At 37.0% G+C, this 13,096-nt stretch overlaps 1 protein-coding gene across 1 annotated transcript in view; it reads left to right on the top strand.

The window, feature by feature from the left end:
* The window catches only part of LOC149223887 (uncharacterized), a 68,073-nt gene that overhangs the window by 41,637 nt on the left and 13,340 nt on the right, over window positions 1-13,096 (top strand). The window contains exons 2-3 of the mRNA XM_089388029.1: window positions 2,211-2,297; window positions 3,216-3,317. Coding sequence (XP_089244155.1) covers window positions 2,211-2,297; window positions 3,216-3,317 — 189 coding nt within the window. The remainder of the gene's footprint in view (window positions 1-2,210; window positions 2,298-3,215; window positions 3,318-13,096) is intronic.

A 13,096-nucleotide genomic window follows, 5' to 3' on the forward strand; every position in this document is an offset into this window, starting at 1 on the left:
AATTTTATCTTTTAAAAATATTTTTGGTTGTCCAATTGAAATTTGGGGTTAACTCCTAGCCATCCTTGAAACCCTTCCCCTCACCCCCATCCCTGAAACACCATGCAAAATAGCCCAAGTTGTTCATAAGTTGTAGGATTTTGTATGCAATGTATTAATTTATTCAAAAAACAAGTATTTGCCCCTTTTTCCCACTTATCATTTGAAAGATGATATCATTTTACTTTCCTCCCTTGATTTTCTCCTTGGGTTGACCATCCAAAATTTCTCTAGTTAGTAGTTTACCTCGCATATTCCTTACCCCTTTATTTTCCATTCATTCATTTTTTCAAATTTATAAAGTATAATAAAAGGGATATGGAATTGTATCTTGGGTTCTATTAAAACTTCCATCTTATCTTATGAGTTTTCCATTTTCACATAATACCTTCAATAAATGGAAGCACACATCAATAAAATATGTAGGATCAAACTTTGAGGCTTTGTGAAAATGAATCAATTATTTATTCTTTCTATTTCTTGGAGTTTGATGGATTGGGACAGTGGTGGACCATGTTTCTATGCTTTCCCATTTAAGTTGTCTGCTTGTACCGTTGTTCACATGCATTCATTTTTCCAAATTTATAAAGGATATGAAAATTGTATCTCTGATGCTATTATAAATGTCATCATACTTTTTGGGTTTTACATTTTCACATAAGACCTTCAATAAATGGAAGCACAACTCAATACGATATGTAGGATCAAACTTTGATGCTTTGTGGAAATGTTTCAATTATATATTATTTATATTTCTTGAAGTTGGTGGATTGGGTCATAATAGCATACCATGTTTCAATGATTTTCTATTTGTCTGTTTGGCCAGTTGTGGTAGAATATGAAAACTACAAGTTGTTATATGGTTTGTAGATAGTTAGCTCAAGATTTTTTTTTCAATCAAATTACTTAAGATGGTAGTTAGCTTTTTCAACATAAAACTGATTCACATGGTGTTGATGTATAGGGAGATTTTCTGTACCTATTCCTCAAGACAAAGAATTCTATCACAATGTCAAGAGACATTAGTGTGGAAAAAAAACATTAATCAAGAACCACCTGGCAACATTTAGGCATTAGTTTAGATGAAGAGTTTCATCTTTCTTATCCTTATGTTTTTCACTATGATAGGTAGGTGAGTAAATATATATCTTATTAATGTGATTTTGTAAACATATGTTTCGAAGTGAAGGATGTTTCATTGGGGTTCTTGTTTAATTAGAACTAAAAGTTGACTTCTTGAAATCTAGGTAACTTCTATACAATTATTATCTCACTTTAAGTATAATATTCTTATTGATACATGCATTTCTTACAACCATTGCCTGCATTCACTCTTCTATGTTATTGATATTTACACGCTCAATGAGCCAATACCTAAATGGGTAGGACATGTACTCTCCTCAAGGTACGTATATGTCAACTAATGGGGTTTTACCATTCACCCTCCCCATTATAATCATGGCAATGTCCCAGGTCATGGTGATTGCAATATAAAGTTATCAAAGTGTTTAGCGTGAACCTCATAAGCCATGATGAGAACATGGGTGCGTAATAAGCACAAAATTATGTTCAAGCTCCGAGTCTCACCAACTCCAAATCAAAATCAATTTTCACTTTTCAAACTTCATCTTGTCAAATATTAATGAGACAATTTCTTTAGTAAATGGTTTTGTGAAAATTTTGAGCGACATTAGGATTAATTGGTAAAATTTTATAGTAGAAAATTGTGATGCTATGAAAGAAAAAATCCATTCCTTGGGCTTTTGGTTAATGCACCTTTTCTTTGTAAAAGAAGGTTGTTAATATTTAAAGAATGTTTCTGGAACCTAGAAAGATCAACTTTATTTTTTTTCTTGTTTTAAATTTGTTAGTTTGAAATCATGTGCATTGCTCCCTTTATCATCCTCTTGAGGGTACACTTTAAAATAACAACACTTTTGATGATGTTTAGGAGCATTGGTATGAACAAAATGGTAATAAGGGTGACATTTTTCTTGTGTAAATATTGAGATTTGTTTATGATTTCTACTTGAATTTTTCCTTATGCAAATAAATTAGGTTTCTCAATTTTCATTCCTTTTTCTCATTATGTCATTGTTGTCATCTATTTCAATTTTATAGATATTTTTTTCTACACACTTTCCTCTTACGTTGTTGTTTTGTATATGCAGATATACATGATTCTTGATATTAGCCGAAAAGGGGATCTTCATCGTTACCGAGCATTGAATTTTCCTCTTGAGTGGAGAGTGGAGAAGGTGATTCTTAAGAAGTTTCTTGTAGAAACTTTCTTGATCCACTATAATGAAATTTTTTTTGTATTAGATGTTAGTAGGTTTGGTGCAATAAAAAATGGAGGGTTGGAAATATGGTATGCTAATTCACCACTTGTCTTAAAACATGTAACTTAGTTTGCATGATTATGCCTAAGTTTTTTCCTGAAGGTTGAATACTAAGTTCCTAAGGTGTTATTTTCTATAGTGACGTTTTATTTACTTTCTTTATACAAGTCATCTAGCCAGATGGTGGCTACTATCTCCCAACTAAAGAAAACTTGTTTGAGTTTCTAGTAGGGATTCCTATGGTTTTTAATGTTGTGATTCTTTCACCTCATGGTTATTTTGGGCAAGCAAATGTTTTATAAATGTCAAACAAGACATTGGTGGACAGGTAAACAATTTTTTTTATAATTGTAATGTCCATTGCATGATATCCTCTCTTTATTGTTTGATTGTATTTTGAATGTTTCTTTTTATTTTTTGGTCTTTTAAATATGAAACTGAAAATACCTGGTATCATATCCATTCAAACAACAACTAAAGTTTGAAGATGAAATTAGTATTACACTTCATTGATTGAAATCTATTTAGTTGTTTTGTGTTAACATGTTTTCATGGCTATTTGAAAAGTTTAATTTCATGTTGTTATTTTAGTACATGTTGTTTATATACTTGACCAAGTTCATGTGTTAGATAATGAAATGTTGTTGCGAATAAAACAACAAGGATTAGACATCACACCTCAGATTATTAGTTTTCACAAGTTATCCACAACTTGATATTTTTAACATGTAACATAGTTGACAAGAATGTGCCTAAGCTTTCCCTGAAGGTTGAATACTAAGTTACTTAGGTGTTATTTTATATGGTGATGTTTTATTTTCTTTGTTTATATAGGTCATCTGGCCACATAGTGGCCATTATTGCCCAAGTGAAGAAAACTTGTTCGAGTTTCTTGCTTTGATGGGAGAAAATGGTTGTGACATTGTTGATGTTGAGGTATATGTCGTATACCTCTTTTATAGTCTAGTTTAGTTTATATTCTAGTGTTCATTGTCTTTCATGTCTTATACTTTGTATTGTATATTCTTTTGTTTTTAGAAAAGGAACTTAGTATTGATGTTAAGAAGCAATAATTGAAGAAAGAGGAGAACTGTAACATTGGAGTGACAAATGAAAAAAGAGAGAGAGAAGAGAATCGGTCTAGTGATACCCTTAGAGACAATATCCCACATAAGGCGCGCACATAGAGACTAATGGTCAAGTCTTCATAGTTGGTGAATTCATGTGCAATATTGCCTTGGCAACACAATGATAATGTTTTAAAGTGATGAAACAATATTTCATGTGTAAATTGTAGTCCAACCAATATTAAGTTGGAAACTCATATTGTAATACTTGACATTTCATATAATATATTTTTTGTGGTTGAAATTATTTATAGTTGTAGTTGATATTGTTTAGTATTGTAATTAACATATGTAACTTTGCATTTTCATATTAGATGAACATGCACATTGTATGATTTTTTTTAATTTAGTCACAAAGTCATACTAATTAATTTATGTTGATTAATAATGAACACAAAATTAATCTAAAACTACTAAATTAATAGTTTATACTAATTAATGATGAACACAAGTAAAATGAATATATCACTAAATTAGTCGTTTATAATGATTATTAATGAAAGTAAATGAAATGAATATAAACTACTAAATTAGTTGTTTATATAATGAATATGAAACTACCAAGAAAAGATAAATGACTACTGCAATTGATAAATTTGTGATTACAAATTACGACTACATTTTGCATATATACGACTACTAGTAGCTAATTTATAGTATCTTATAACACGACTGAAATTTAGTCATATTTCTTTGGTCATTAATTGGTTTTAAGCGATGACTAAATTTTGCATATATATGACTATTAGTAGCTAATTTACAGTATCTTATAACATGACCAACATTTTGGTCATTAATCGGTTTTCTACGGTGATCATATAGTAGTATATTTTGTTGTATATTTGGTCATTAATTGTGACAATTAATGACTAAATTAATGACCAAATTTATGACTAAATATACTACTAGACGATAAAATTGAGACAACCAATTAATGACTAAGCTAAAAACGACTAAAAGTTGGTCGTGTTATAAGATACTGTAAATTAGCTACTACTGGTCACCAACTGAAAAATGGTCGTTTATATGCAAATTTTACTTGTTTTTTAGTAACTAATTAGCCATTTTGTACTAGTGTTAGGTTTTGGAGGGAATCTTCTATGATAAGTCTAATTAACCCACGATGGACTAGTTGTTGATGGTTTCCTCCCTACACCTTAATGCTCATATCTGTCACTGATTGAAGAAGAAAGTAGGGTATGCTTAGTCTGTTTTGAGGAGGTGTATATGCTCCAAACCTCATCTCTTGGAGAATCCTAAAATGGTACCCATATACCACATTGTACCTACTTTCACATTATATATACTTGATGAGGTGGTAGTGAATTTCATTCCAAGGATATGGCAGGCTTGCTCGTCTGACCCCTTTTTTGTCTTCCATTGCCTCCTCTGCTTCCAAAAACAATTTCTTCTTTGCAATTTGGTTGTTACCCTTATCTTCCTTTCTCCAAGGCAACCCTAAAGGAATTGTGGTGATTTTGCCTATGATTTTAGGGGTGAGTTCTACAGAGAGGCCTTTCACCACAACAATGGCATGGGTCCTAGTCAGTGGTATGAGGGAGAAAGCAAAGTCTATAGCCATTTCATCATTATATCCCCTTAATTTTTCAAACAAACCCATCAAATTATTCCTTGTGAATATCTCTAGTACAGGAGGGTGCTGATGAATTCTCACTTTGTTAGTGGGTTCCCTCTTGTTAAATCCCCTTATCATTTTTCTCTGATGGATGTGGAGAGTTGTATATGTCTGATAGCAAATTCTAATGGATGAGGAATTTTAAATGAAAATTCTGTGTATAATTCCCCTATACTGCAATCTTTTCAACAAAATAGAAGGCTTTTTTATATATTTTTTTACTTGTAAAAGGTGGGAAGTTATAACTCCTACCTCCTTATCACTGCCTGATGAAGAAAATCTTCGGTTTTCCCCTTTAAAAATGCTCATTGCCAATCCTGTAGGTGACTGTTTTGTATCCTGTAGGTTTTCCTGTAGGATCCTGTTGGTGCTCCTGCGCTGGAAAAAACCCTTACTATCTTTCCTATAGACTGCTTCAGGGACCGAGAGCAACTTTTCTTTGATGTAGCCTTGAGATTGCGAATGCCTCTATGCATGGGAATCAACTTTTTATTTCCTCATATGGGTGATTTGAATGGTATGGTGTGCTGGCAACTGAGGTATGAGTATCCATTTTTGGACCGTTGGTTCCACTACCACATCATCATTCTCATTACATCGTAATTAACTCCCACTTTAGGCATCCATAAATTAACCACTTTCAACCTCATCTCTCCTTTCTTCTGACTTGACTATAACTATATTCTTCTCATTGACTGACCGAAGATGGCCAAGTTAACTGCCCACCTTTTGCTTATAAAACCAACTTTTTATCAAATCTACATGTTTTATCATATTATGCCAATGAGAGAGCTGAAGCGAAAGACATACCTGTGGTGAGATGCCTTGATGTTGCTTTTTTGGAGAGTAAAGTCCTTGCTGTGTATTTGTTGCATGTGTTTTTCTCTTTTTTTTTCATTGTTCCCCTTTGATGCTTTTATTTGATGTGCAGGTACTCGATGGTGATGCTAATGCTGCTAAGCTCTAGAGGAGCTTCTTTGACCTCTGGATCTCCATGTTGAACTTGAATACAACCTGTGACTTTTTGTTTTGTGGGATAGGCTGCTACAGGATTTACTACAGGATGTCCTGTAGCTGCCTCTCCCTGAATTTTTTTTAAATCAATCCTTCACTTCTAGAGCAGGAGGATGGTTGGAATGGGTAGAGAAGGGGTCTATGGATTGGTGAATGAGAGGTATAACTTTCAGGTGTTATCTCCCTGTTCTCTGGCTTTATCCCTTTTTTTTTTTTGAAAATAGTAATAAAAAAATTTTGAAACTCTCTTTATTAGATGAATGTAGGGGTGATCATGGTGGAGAGAGACATGGTGATGAGATGGTGAAGTAGACATTTATTTTTTTACATAAGCATGTCATCCCCTTGCTCTAGGGTTACTTTCCTTGGGATTCCCATTCCACTGTAATTCCCACAGGATCATCCTGTAGGTTTTCAGGGAATCCTGTAGAAAACACAGAATGCTTGCATACTGAGCTACATGAGTTTACAAATGGAGGGAATGATGGAATGATGAACGATATGGAATGGAGGAATGAAAACATGAACTGTATAGGTCCTTTTGATCCCCTCTTATTGCTCTGATCCTCCTCGCGCTGACCTGTAAACAACATTTTGAAAATTTTCTTTTCTCTCTTTTTTAATTTTTTTTTTTTTTTTTTTTGAAAACAACTAGTCTACCTCCAAGAAGTTTTCATCCTAGTTGCTTTCCCTGGGTGCCTCAAAAGGGGTTTTCACCCAGATATATTTTTACTTCATTTCTTTTTTTGACACCATTGGGCCGCCTCAAGAGGTTTTCAACCCAACAGTGGGACTCAGGTGCCTCATGGAGGTTTTCACTTGAGTCTCCTTATTTTTATTTTTATTTTTATTTTTTCAGTGACTTGATGGGGCAGAAGATGAGATTTGCTCCACCACCATTACTGCCTTGTTGATGCCATCAATGAATTCTTTCTTTGACAAGAGCTTCTTGTAGACCTTCAATCTGTGCCCATTGACAAGTAAAGGAATAACCTTTCCATCAATGGTTCTTATCTGCACTGAACCATTATCATGACATTTCTCTATGATATAAGGCCCTAACCATATAGTCCTTAACATGTCTTTAAAATATTTGTATCTGGAATCATACAACAAAGCCCAATCACCCTCTTGAAATTATTTTTCCTTTATGTTCTTGTCATGCCAGATCTTCCTTTGAACTTGAGTCACCTCTATGTGCAAGAGGGCCTGCATTCTAAACTTGTCTAACCCATTCATCTAGAGAAATCTCTCTTGTTGTGCACTGGTGAGATCTATATCTAGTTGTAATGCCGTTCTCAATGTATTGTACTCAAATTCAATGGACAACAGGGCCTTATTCCCATAGACTAACTCATAGGGGGTGATTCCAGTGGTGGTCTTCCAAGTGGTATTGTAGGCCCAAGTGGCCTCAACTAATCTATTAGCCCAATATTTTCTACTGCTGCTAATCACTTTGGTTAGAATGCCCTCCAATGCTCTGTTGGTCACCTCCACTTTCCCATTAGCTTGTGAGTGGTAAGGAGTGGATGTTCTATGCTTGATCTTTTGCTAGCTTAACAAATTTTCAATCATGTGAGATGTAAACTGGCTGCCTTGATCAATGACCAGTTCTCTAGGGTACCCAAACTTATAAAATACATTTTCCCTTAAGAACTCAACCACTTTCTCCTCTGTTGCTGCCTTGATTGCCTTGGTTTTAGCCCACTTGGTCAAATAGTCAGTGCACACAATGATGTACTGCTTTTGCCTAGATGGAGGGTCAATAGGTCCAATGAAATCCATGCCCCACTTGTCAAATGGCTCGAAAGTCACTCGAGGTTGGAGAGTCATTTCATCCCTTGGAGTAGGCTTTCCCATCCTTTGGCATCGATCACACTGACTAGTATACCTTCTCACATCCTGATGAAGAGTGGGCCAATAATACCCAGCTTGTAGCACCTTGAATGTTGTCCTCTTGGCTGCAAAGTGACCTCCATAAGGCCCATCATGACAGGTTAGAAGGATGTCAAAGACTTCCTCCTCCCTAACACATCTTCTTAGAATTTGATCTGGGCCTAGTTTGAAGAGGTTTCCCCCAATCCAAGTGAATGGGGCGCTCTTCCTCACAATCTTGCTTTTCTCTTTGGAGGACAAATTCGGTGGGAACTGTGTAGACACCAAGTAGTTTGCTATGTTAGCAAACCATGGAGAGAGAACTGAAATGGCAAATAAGTGTTCATCTGGTAACTGAACATCAACCATTTATTCCTCCCCTGTAGGCAAAGTTAAACTGGATAAAAAAATCTTCAATAACATTCTCCTTGCTAGGCTTATCAATAATAGTTAGATCAAACTATTGTAATAAAAGTAACCATCTAATCATTCAGGAATTCACATCAGGTTTATTCATCAAATATTTATTTGTAGCATCATCAATATGTACAAATGTTTGGTAACTTGTAATGTAATGCCTAAATTTGTTCAATGAATGCACAACAACTAGGAGCTCCTTCTTAGTTACTGTATAGTTCAGTTCGGCCTTTGACAGATTCTTACTGATGAAGTAAATGGCATAAGGTAACTTGTTATCTATCTGGCCTAGAGTTGCTCCTATGGCTTTGTGAGAGGCATCAGAATGTATATGGAAAGGAAGGGCCCAATTTGGGCCTCGGAGAATAGGTGCAGTGTTCAACTTTTCCTTCAGGGTGTCTAGGGCGTATTGACATATTTTTTACCATAAAAATTAAGAGTCTTTGGCCAATAACCCAAATAAAGGAGAAGCTAACTTGCTGAAGTCTTTTATAACCTCTAATAGTATCTAGCTAAACCTAGAAACCTTCTGGCATCTCTTTATTTTTGCGGAGGTGGGACCCTTTGGATGATGGCTATTTTATTTGGGTCCACCTGCGGTCCTTTCTAGGATATTGAATGACCTAGAATAGTCCCTACAATCATAAATAACTCACATTTTTCGGGACTAAGGAATGGGGTCATTTCAATGCATTTGTTCAGGACCTTACCTAAGTTGGACAGAGCCTTTTAGAAATCACACCCATAGGGTGTAAAATCATCCATATAAATTTCTACTGCATCATGGACTAGCTCAGCAAAGATACTCAAGACTGCTCTCTGGAAAGTGGCAGGGGCATTGCATAGGCCAAAAGTAAGGACCCTATAGGAGAAAGTACCCCAAGGAAAAGTGAAGGTGGTTTTATCCTAGTCTTCAGGGCTAATCTGGATTTGATTGTACCTGCTGAAACCATATAGGAAATAAAAAAAAAATTTCCCTACCAAGCCATCTAGCACTTGGTCAATGAAAGGTAGAGGGAAATGGTCCTTCTTTGTTGCTTTGTTTAACTCTCTATAACCTGTTGGGTCATGGAAAAGGTATGCAATTACTTTTAAACTCATCATCCTTTTCTTTTATTCTTATCCTTTCTATATCTCAATGCGCTAATCTATTAGGGAATTATGATAAGAAATATATAAATTATCTGCAATTACACTTTGGCTAATTATTACTTTCCTTTCTACAGGAAAACAACAAAAGGGACAAATGTTGTTCCCTGTGAAGAAACAACAAACATCGACAAGCTAAGGAATGTTAAGTTATGGTATGTTCTATGCTTAGAGCAATTTACTTTTCTTTCTTATTATTATTCATAGATTAGCAATCAAATGTGCATAAGTAAAGTGCAGATAGAACATTAAGCGATCACTGAGAAAACAAGCCAAGACAAGAGACACAATATGTGGTGGCTAGCCAGGGACAAACCCTACAATGTGTTGGGAAACCCTTTGATCAAATCTTCTTTTATCTTCAAAAATTTAGCAGAGAGAAATAGTACAAAAAATCTTATTTATATTAGCAGTAGCAAACCCTAGATTAGCAGCATCAGCATTAGCGGCTTCATCATCAAAACTAGGGCAGTCAATATCTCGCAAACCGACCGTTAGATCGACTTGATTCCACCACCAAAAAATGTGGCCTTCAAAGGAGGGCCAGATGGACCTACGGAGTAGTTCAGAAGAGGAGGTTTGATGGTCAACGCTGGTCAAAGTTTGGATCTGCAGTTGTAGCTTCAGGTTCAGCAGCTTCCTTCCACATATGTGAGAGAGAGTCTCTTTTCTGCGCAGTAGAGAAGAACCTTTTTTTTGTGCAGGAGAGAGAGAGATGTGATGAGATGAGTGAGTGAAAATGAGGAAAATTCATCTTGTATTTATACACAACTGTTGATGTTTGAATAGATGTGACTGTTGGGCTTCTGAGCCTACATGAGTTGTAGGTCGGCTTGATAATAATTCCATAACCAAAATAAATTCATATCTCCATAAATACTTATTGGAATCAGATGATCTTTAGATCAATCCTACACCTCTCAACGAGAAGAATCTAATAAAAATATTATCAGCCATGAATAAGATTACCCACATGAAGTTTGGCCCTAGTACCAATTTTAACACTCCCTCTCAACTAGGGAGAACTTCATCTGCAATCTATCTGTCGGTCGCTACTATTCATCCATCAAATGCACTGCCCCATATAGCCTGACCCTTGCCCTGCTCTGCTCTATTCTGACTATTCTGCTTTGTCTTGTTCTGCCCCATACTAATTTGTACTACTCTATTATGTTTTTCTCTGCTTTTGTACAAATTATGAAGAAGAAGAAATGATCGAGGATGTATCATACTGACTCAAAGTCAGTCTCAGAGTATGTACCACTGGTCCCAGACCAGTCTCAACCAACCCGAAGTTAGCATCATAGTGAGTACAACTCCTACCACTTGTCCCAGACCAGTATCATCCTCCACTGACTCCAAGTCAGTCTCAGAGTGCGTACCACTGGTCCCAGACTAGTCTCAACCAACTCGAAGTCAGTGTCATAGTAGGTACCACTCCTACCACTGGTCCCAGACTAGTATTGAAGTCTCAGAGAGTGTACCACTGGTCCCAGACCAGTCTTAACCAACCTGAAGTCAGCGTCATAGTATGTACCACTCTCACTGGTCCTAGACCAGTACTGCACTGACCCGAGGTCAGTCTCATAGTATGTACCACTGGTCCGAGACCAGTCTCAACCGACCCGAAGTCAACGTCATAGTGGGTAAACCTCCTACTACTGGTCCCAGACTAGTATCATTGATCCTAGATTAATGAAGGTCATCCTAGCATAGGGAATATGGTAGATATAGCGATGCGTCCATCGGTACTACTATAGTCCCTAACTTCATTTCCCTATTCATTGATAAGATGAGAGGTACTTCCTGTGAGTCCCTGACTACATGGGTAGGATGCCTTGATAGGAGAACTTAATCAATCACGTCCTCACTGGAGAACTAATCATTCTGCTACACAATCGCCATGGAGAACACATCATCCAGGCCTCACAAGAGAACTAATCATCTTGCTACATAATCGTCATGGAGAACACATCATCTAGACCTCATAGGAGAACCAATCATCCTGCTACATAGTTGTCATGGAGAACACATCATCCAGACCTCACAGGAGAACCAAACATCCTACTACATAGTTGCCACAGGGTGTACATGTACACCACCAGGGGATAGTGAATCACCCTATGGTCATATGTCACTCCAAGAAGTACCCTACACCCCCCCGGAGCTCCCAGAGCTCAATGCATCATATAGGACCCTCATCGGAGGGTCTTTGAGCAACACCAAGTTGTTCTCGAAAATTCATGAATTTTACTTTCCCTAGGGGCTTTGTCAGAATGTCGGCGACTTGTTCATCTGTACGAATATGTTGGAGCCTGATAGCTCCCCGTTGCACCATATCTCGAATATAGTGATACCTGATATCGATATGCTTGGAGTGATCATGAAATACGGGATTCTTTGATAGATGAATCCCACTCTATTTGTCACATAGGATCACGATGGTATCCAGTGTAAATCCAAATAGTTCACTGAAGAGCTTTCGCAACCAGACTTCCTCACAGGAGGCCATGCTAGCAGCAATATACTCTGCTTCAGCGGTGCTCAAAGCCACCAACTTCTACTTCCTGCTCATCCAGGATATCAAAGTAGATCCCAAGGAGAAACAACACCCGGAAGTGCTCTTATGGTCCTCCACATTGCCTGCCCAATCAGCATCAGTGTATCCAAGTAGTCTCACATATCTGGCAGTGTATCTTAACCCATATGTAATTGTGCCACAAAGATATCTCAACAGATTCTTGGCACCAATCTAGTGTATATGGTGAGGTTCAACCATATGTTGACTTAACGTGTTGACTGCGAAGCATATATCTGGACGGGAGTTCACTAAGAACATTAATGCTCCAACAAGTTGCCGATACTCGGTGGCATTTCATAAAATAGGTCCAGCAGCACTACCGCTTAACTTCTTGAAGTCAAGCTCCATCGGGGTAGTTACAGGCTTGCAGTCTACCATACCAAATCTTTCTAGAATCTTCACCACATATTTTCCTTGAGATAGGAAAATTTCCCTTGGCTTCTGCCACACTTCAAGTCCTAGGTCCTTCATTTCAAATTCAGAAGCCAACTCCCTCTTACATTTGTGAATGAGAGGGTCTGCACCTGTTAGAAAGAGGTCATCCACATACAACACCAGTATGAGAGGTCTATCATATTCAACCTTAAAGTAAAGGTTAGGATCGACTTCACTCCTAGTGAATCCCAGCTTCATCAAGTAGGTATCAATCCTCTCATAGCGTGCTCCGGGTGCTTGCTTTAGCCCATAGAGAGCCTTCTTGAACCTGCATACATGAGATTTTCAATCATAAATCTCAAATCCTTTGGGTTGCTCCATGTAGACCTCTTCTTTGATTGAACCATGAAAGAATGCGGTCTTGACATCCTTGTGATGTAGGTTCCATCCTTGTGAAGCCGCAAGGGCTATGATCGAGCAGATGGTCGTATATCTGGCAACATGTGCAAATATCTCATCATAGTCTATACCTTCCTTTTGG

This window comes from Pinus tabuliformis, chromosome Q (genome assembly GCF_031772625.1).
Source record: "Pinus tabuliformis cultivar Carrire ecotype Pingquan chromosome Q, CPIR1, whole genome shotgun sequence".
Lineage (NCBI taxonomy): Eukaryota > Viridiplantae > Streptophyta > Pinopsida > Pinales > Pinaceae > Pinus > Pinus tabuliformis.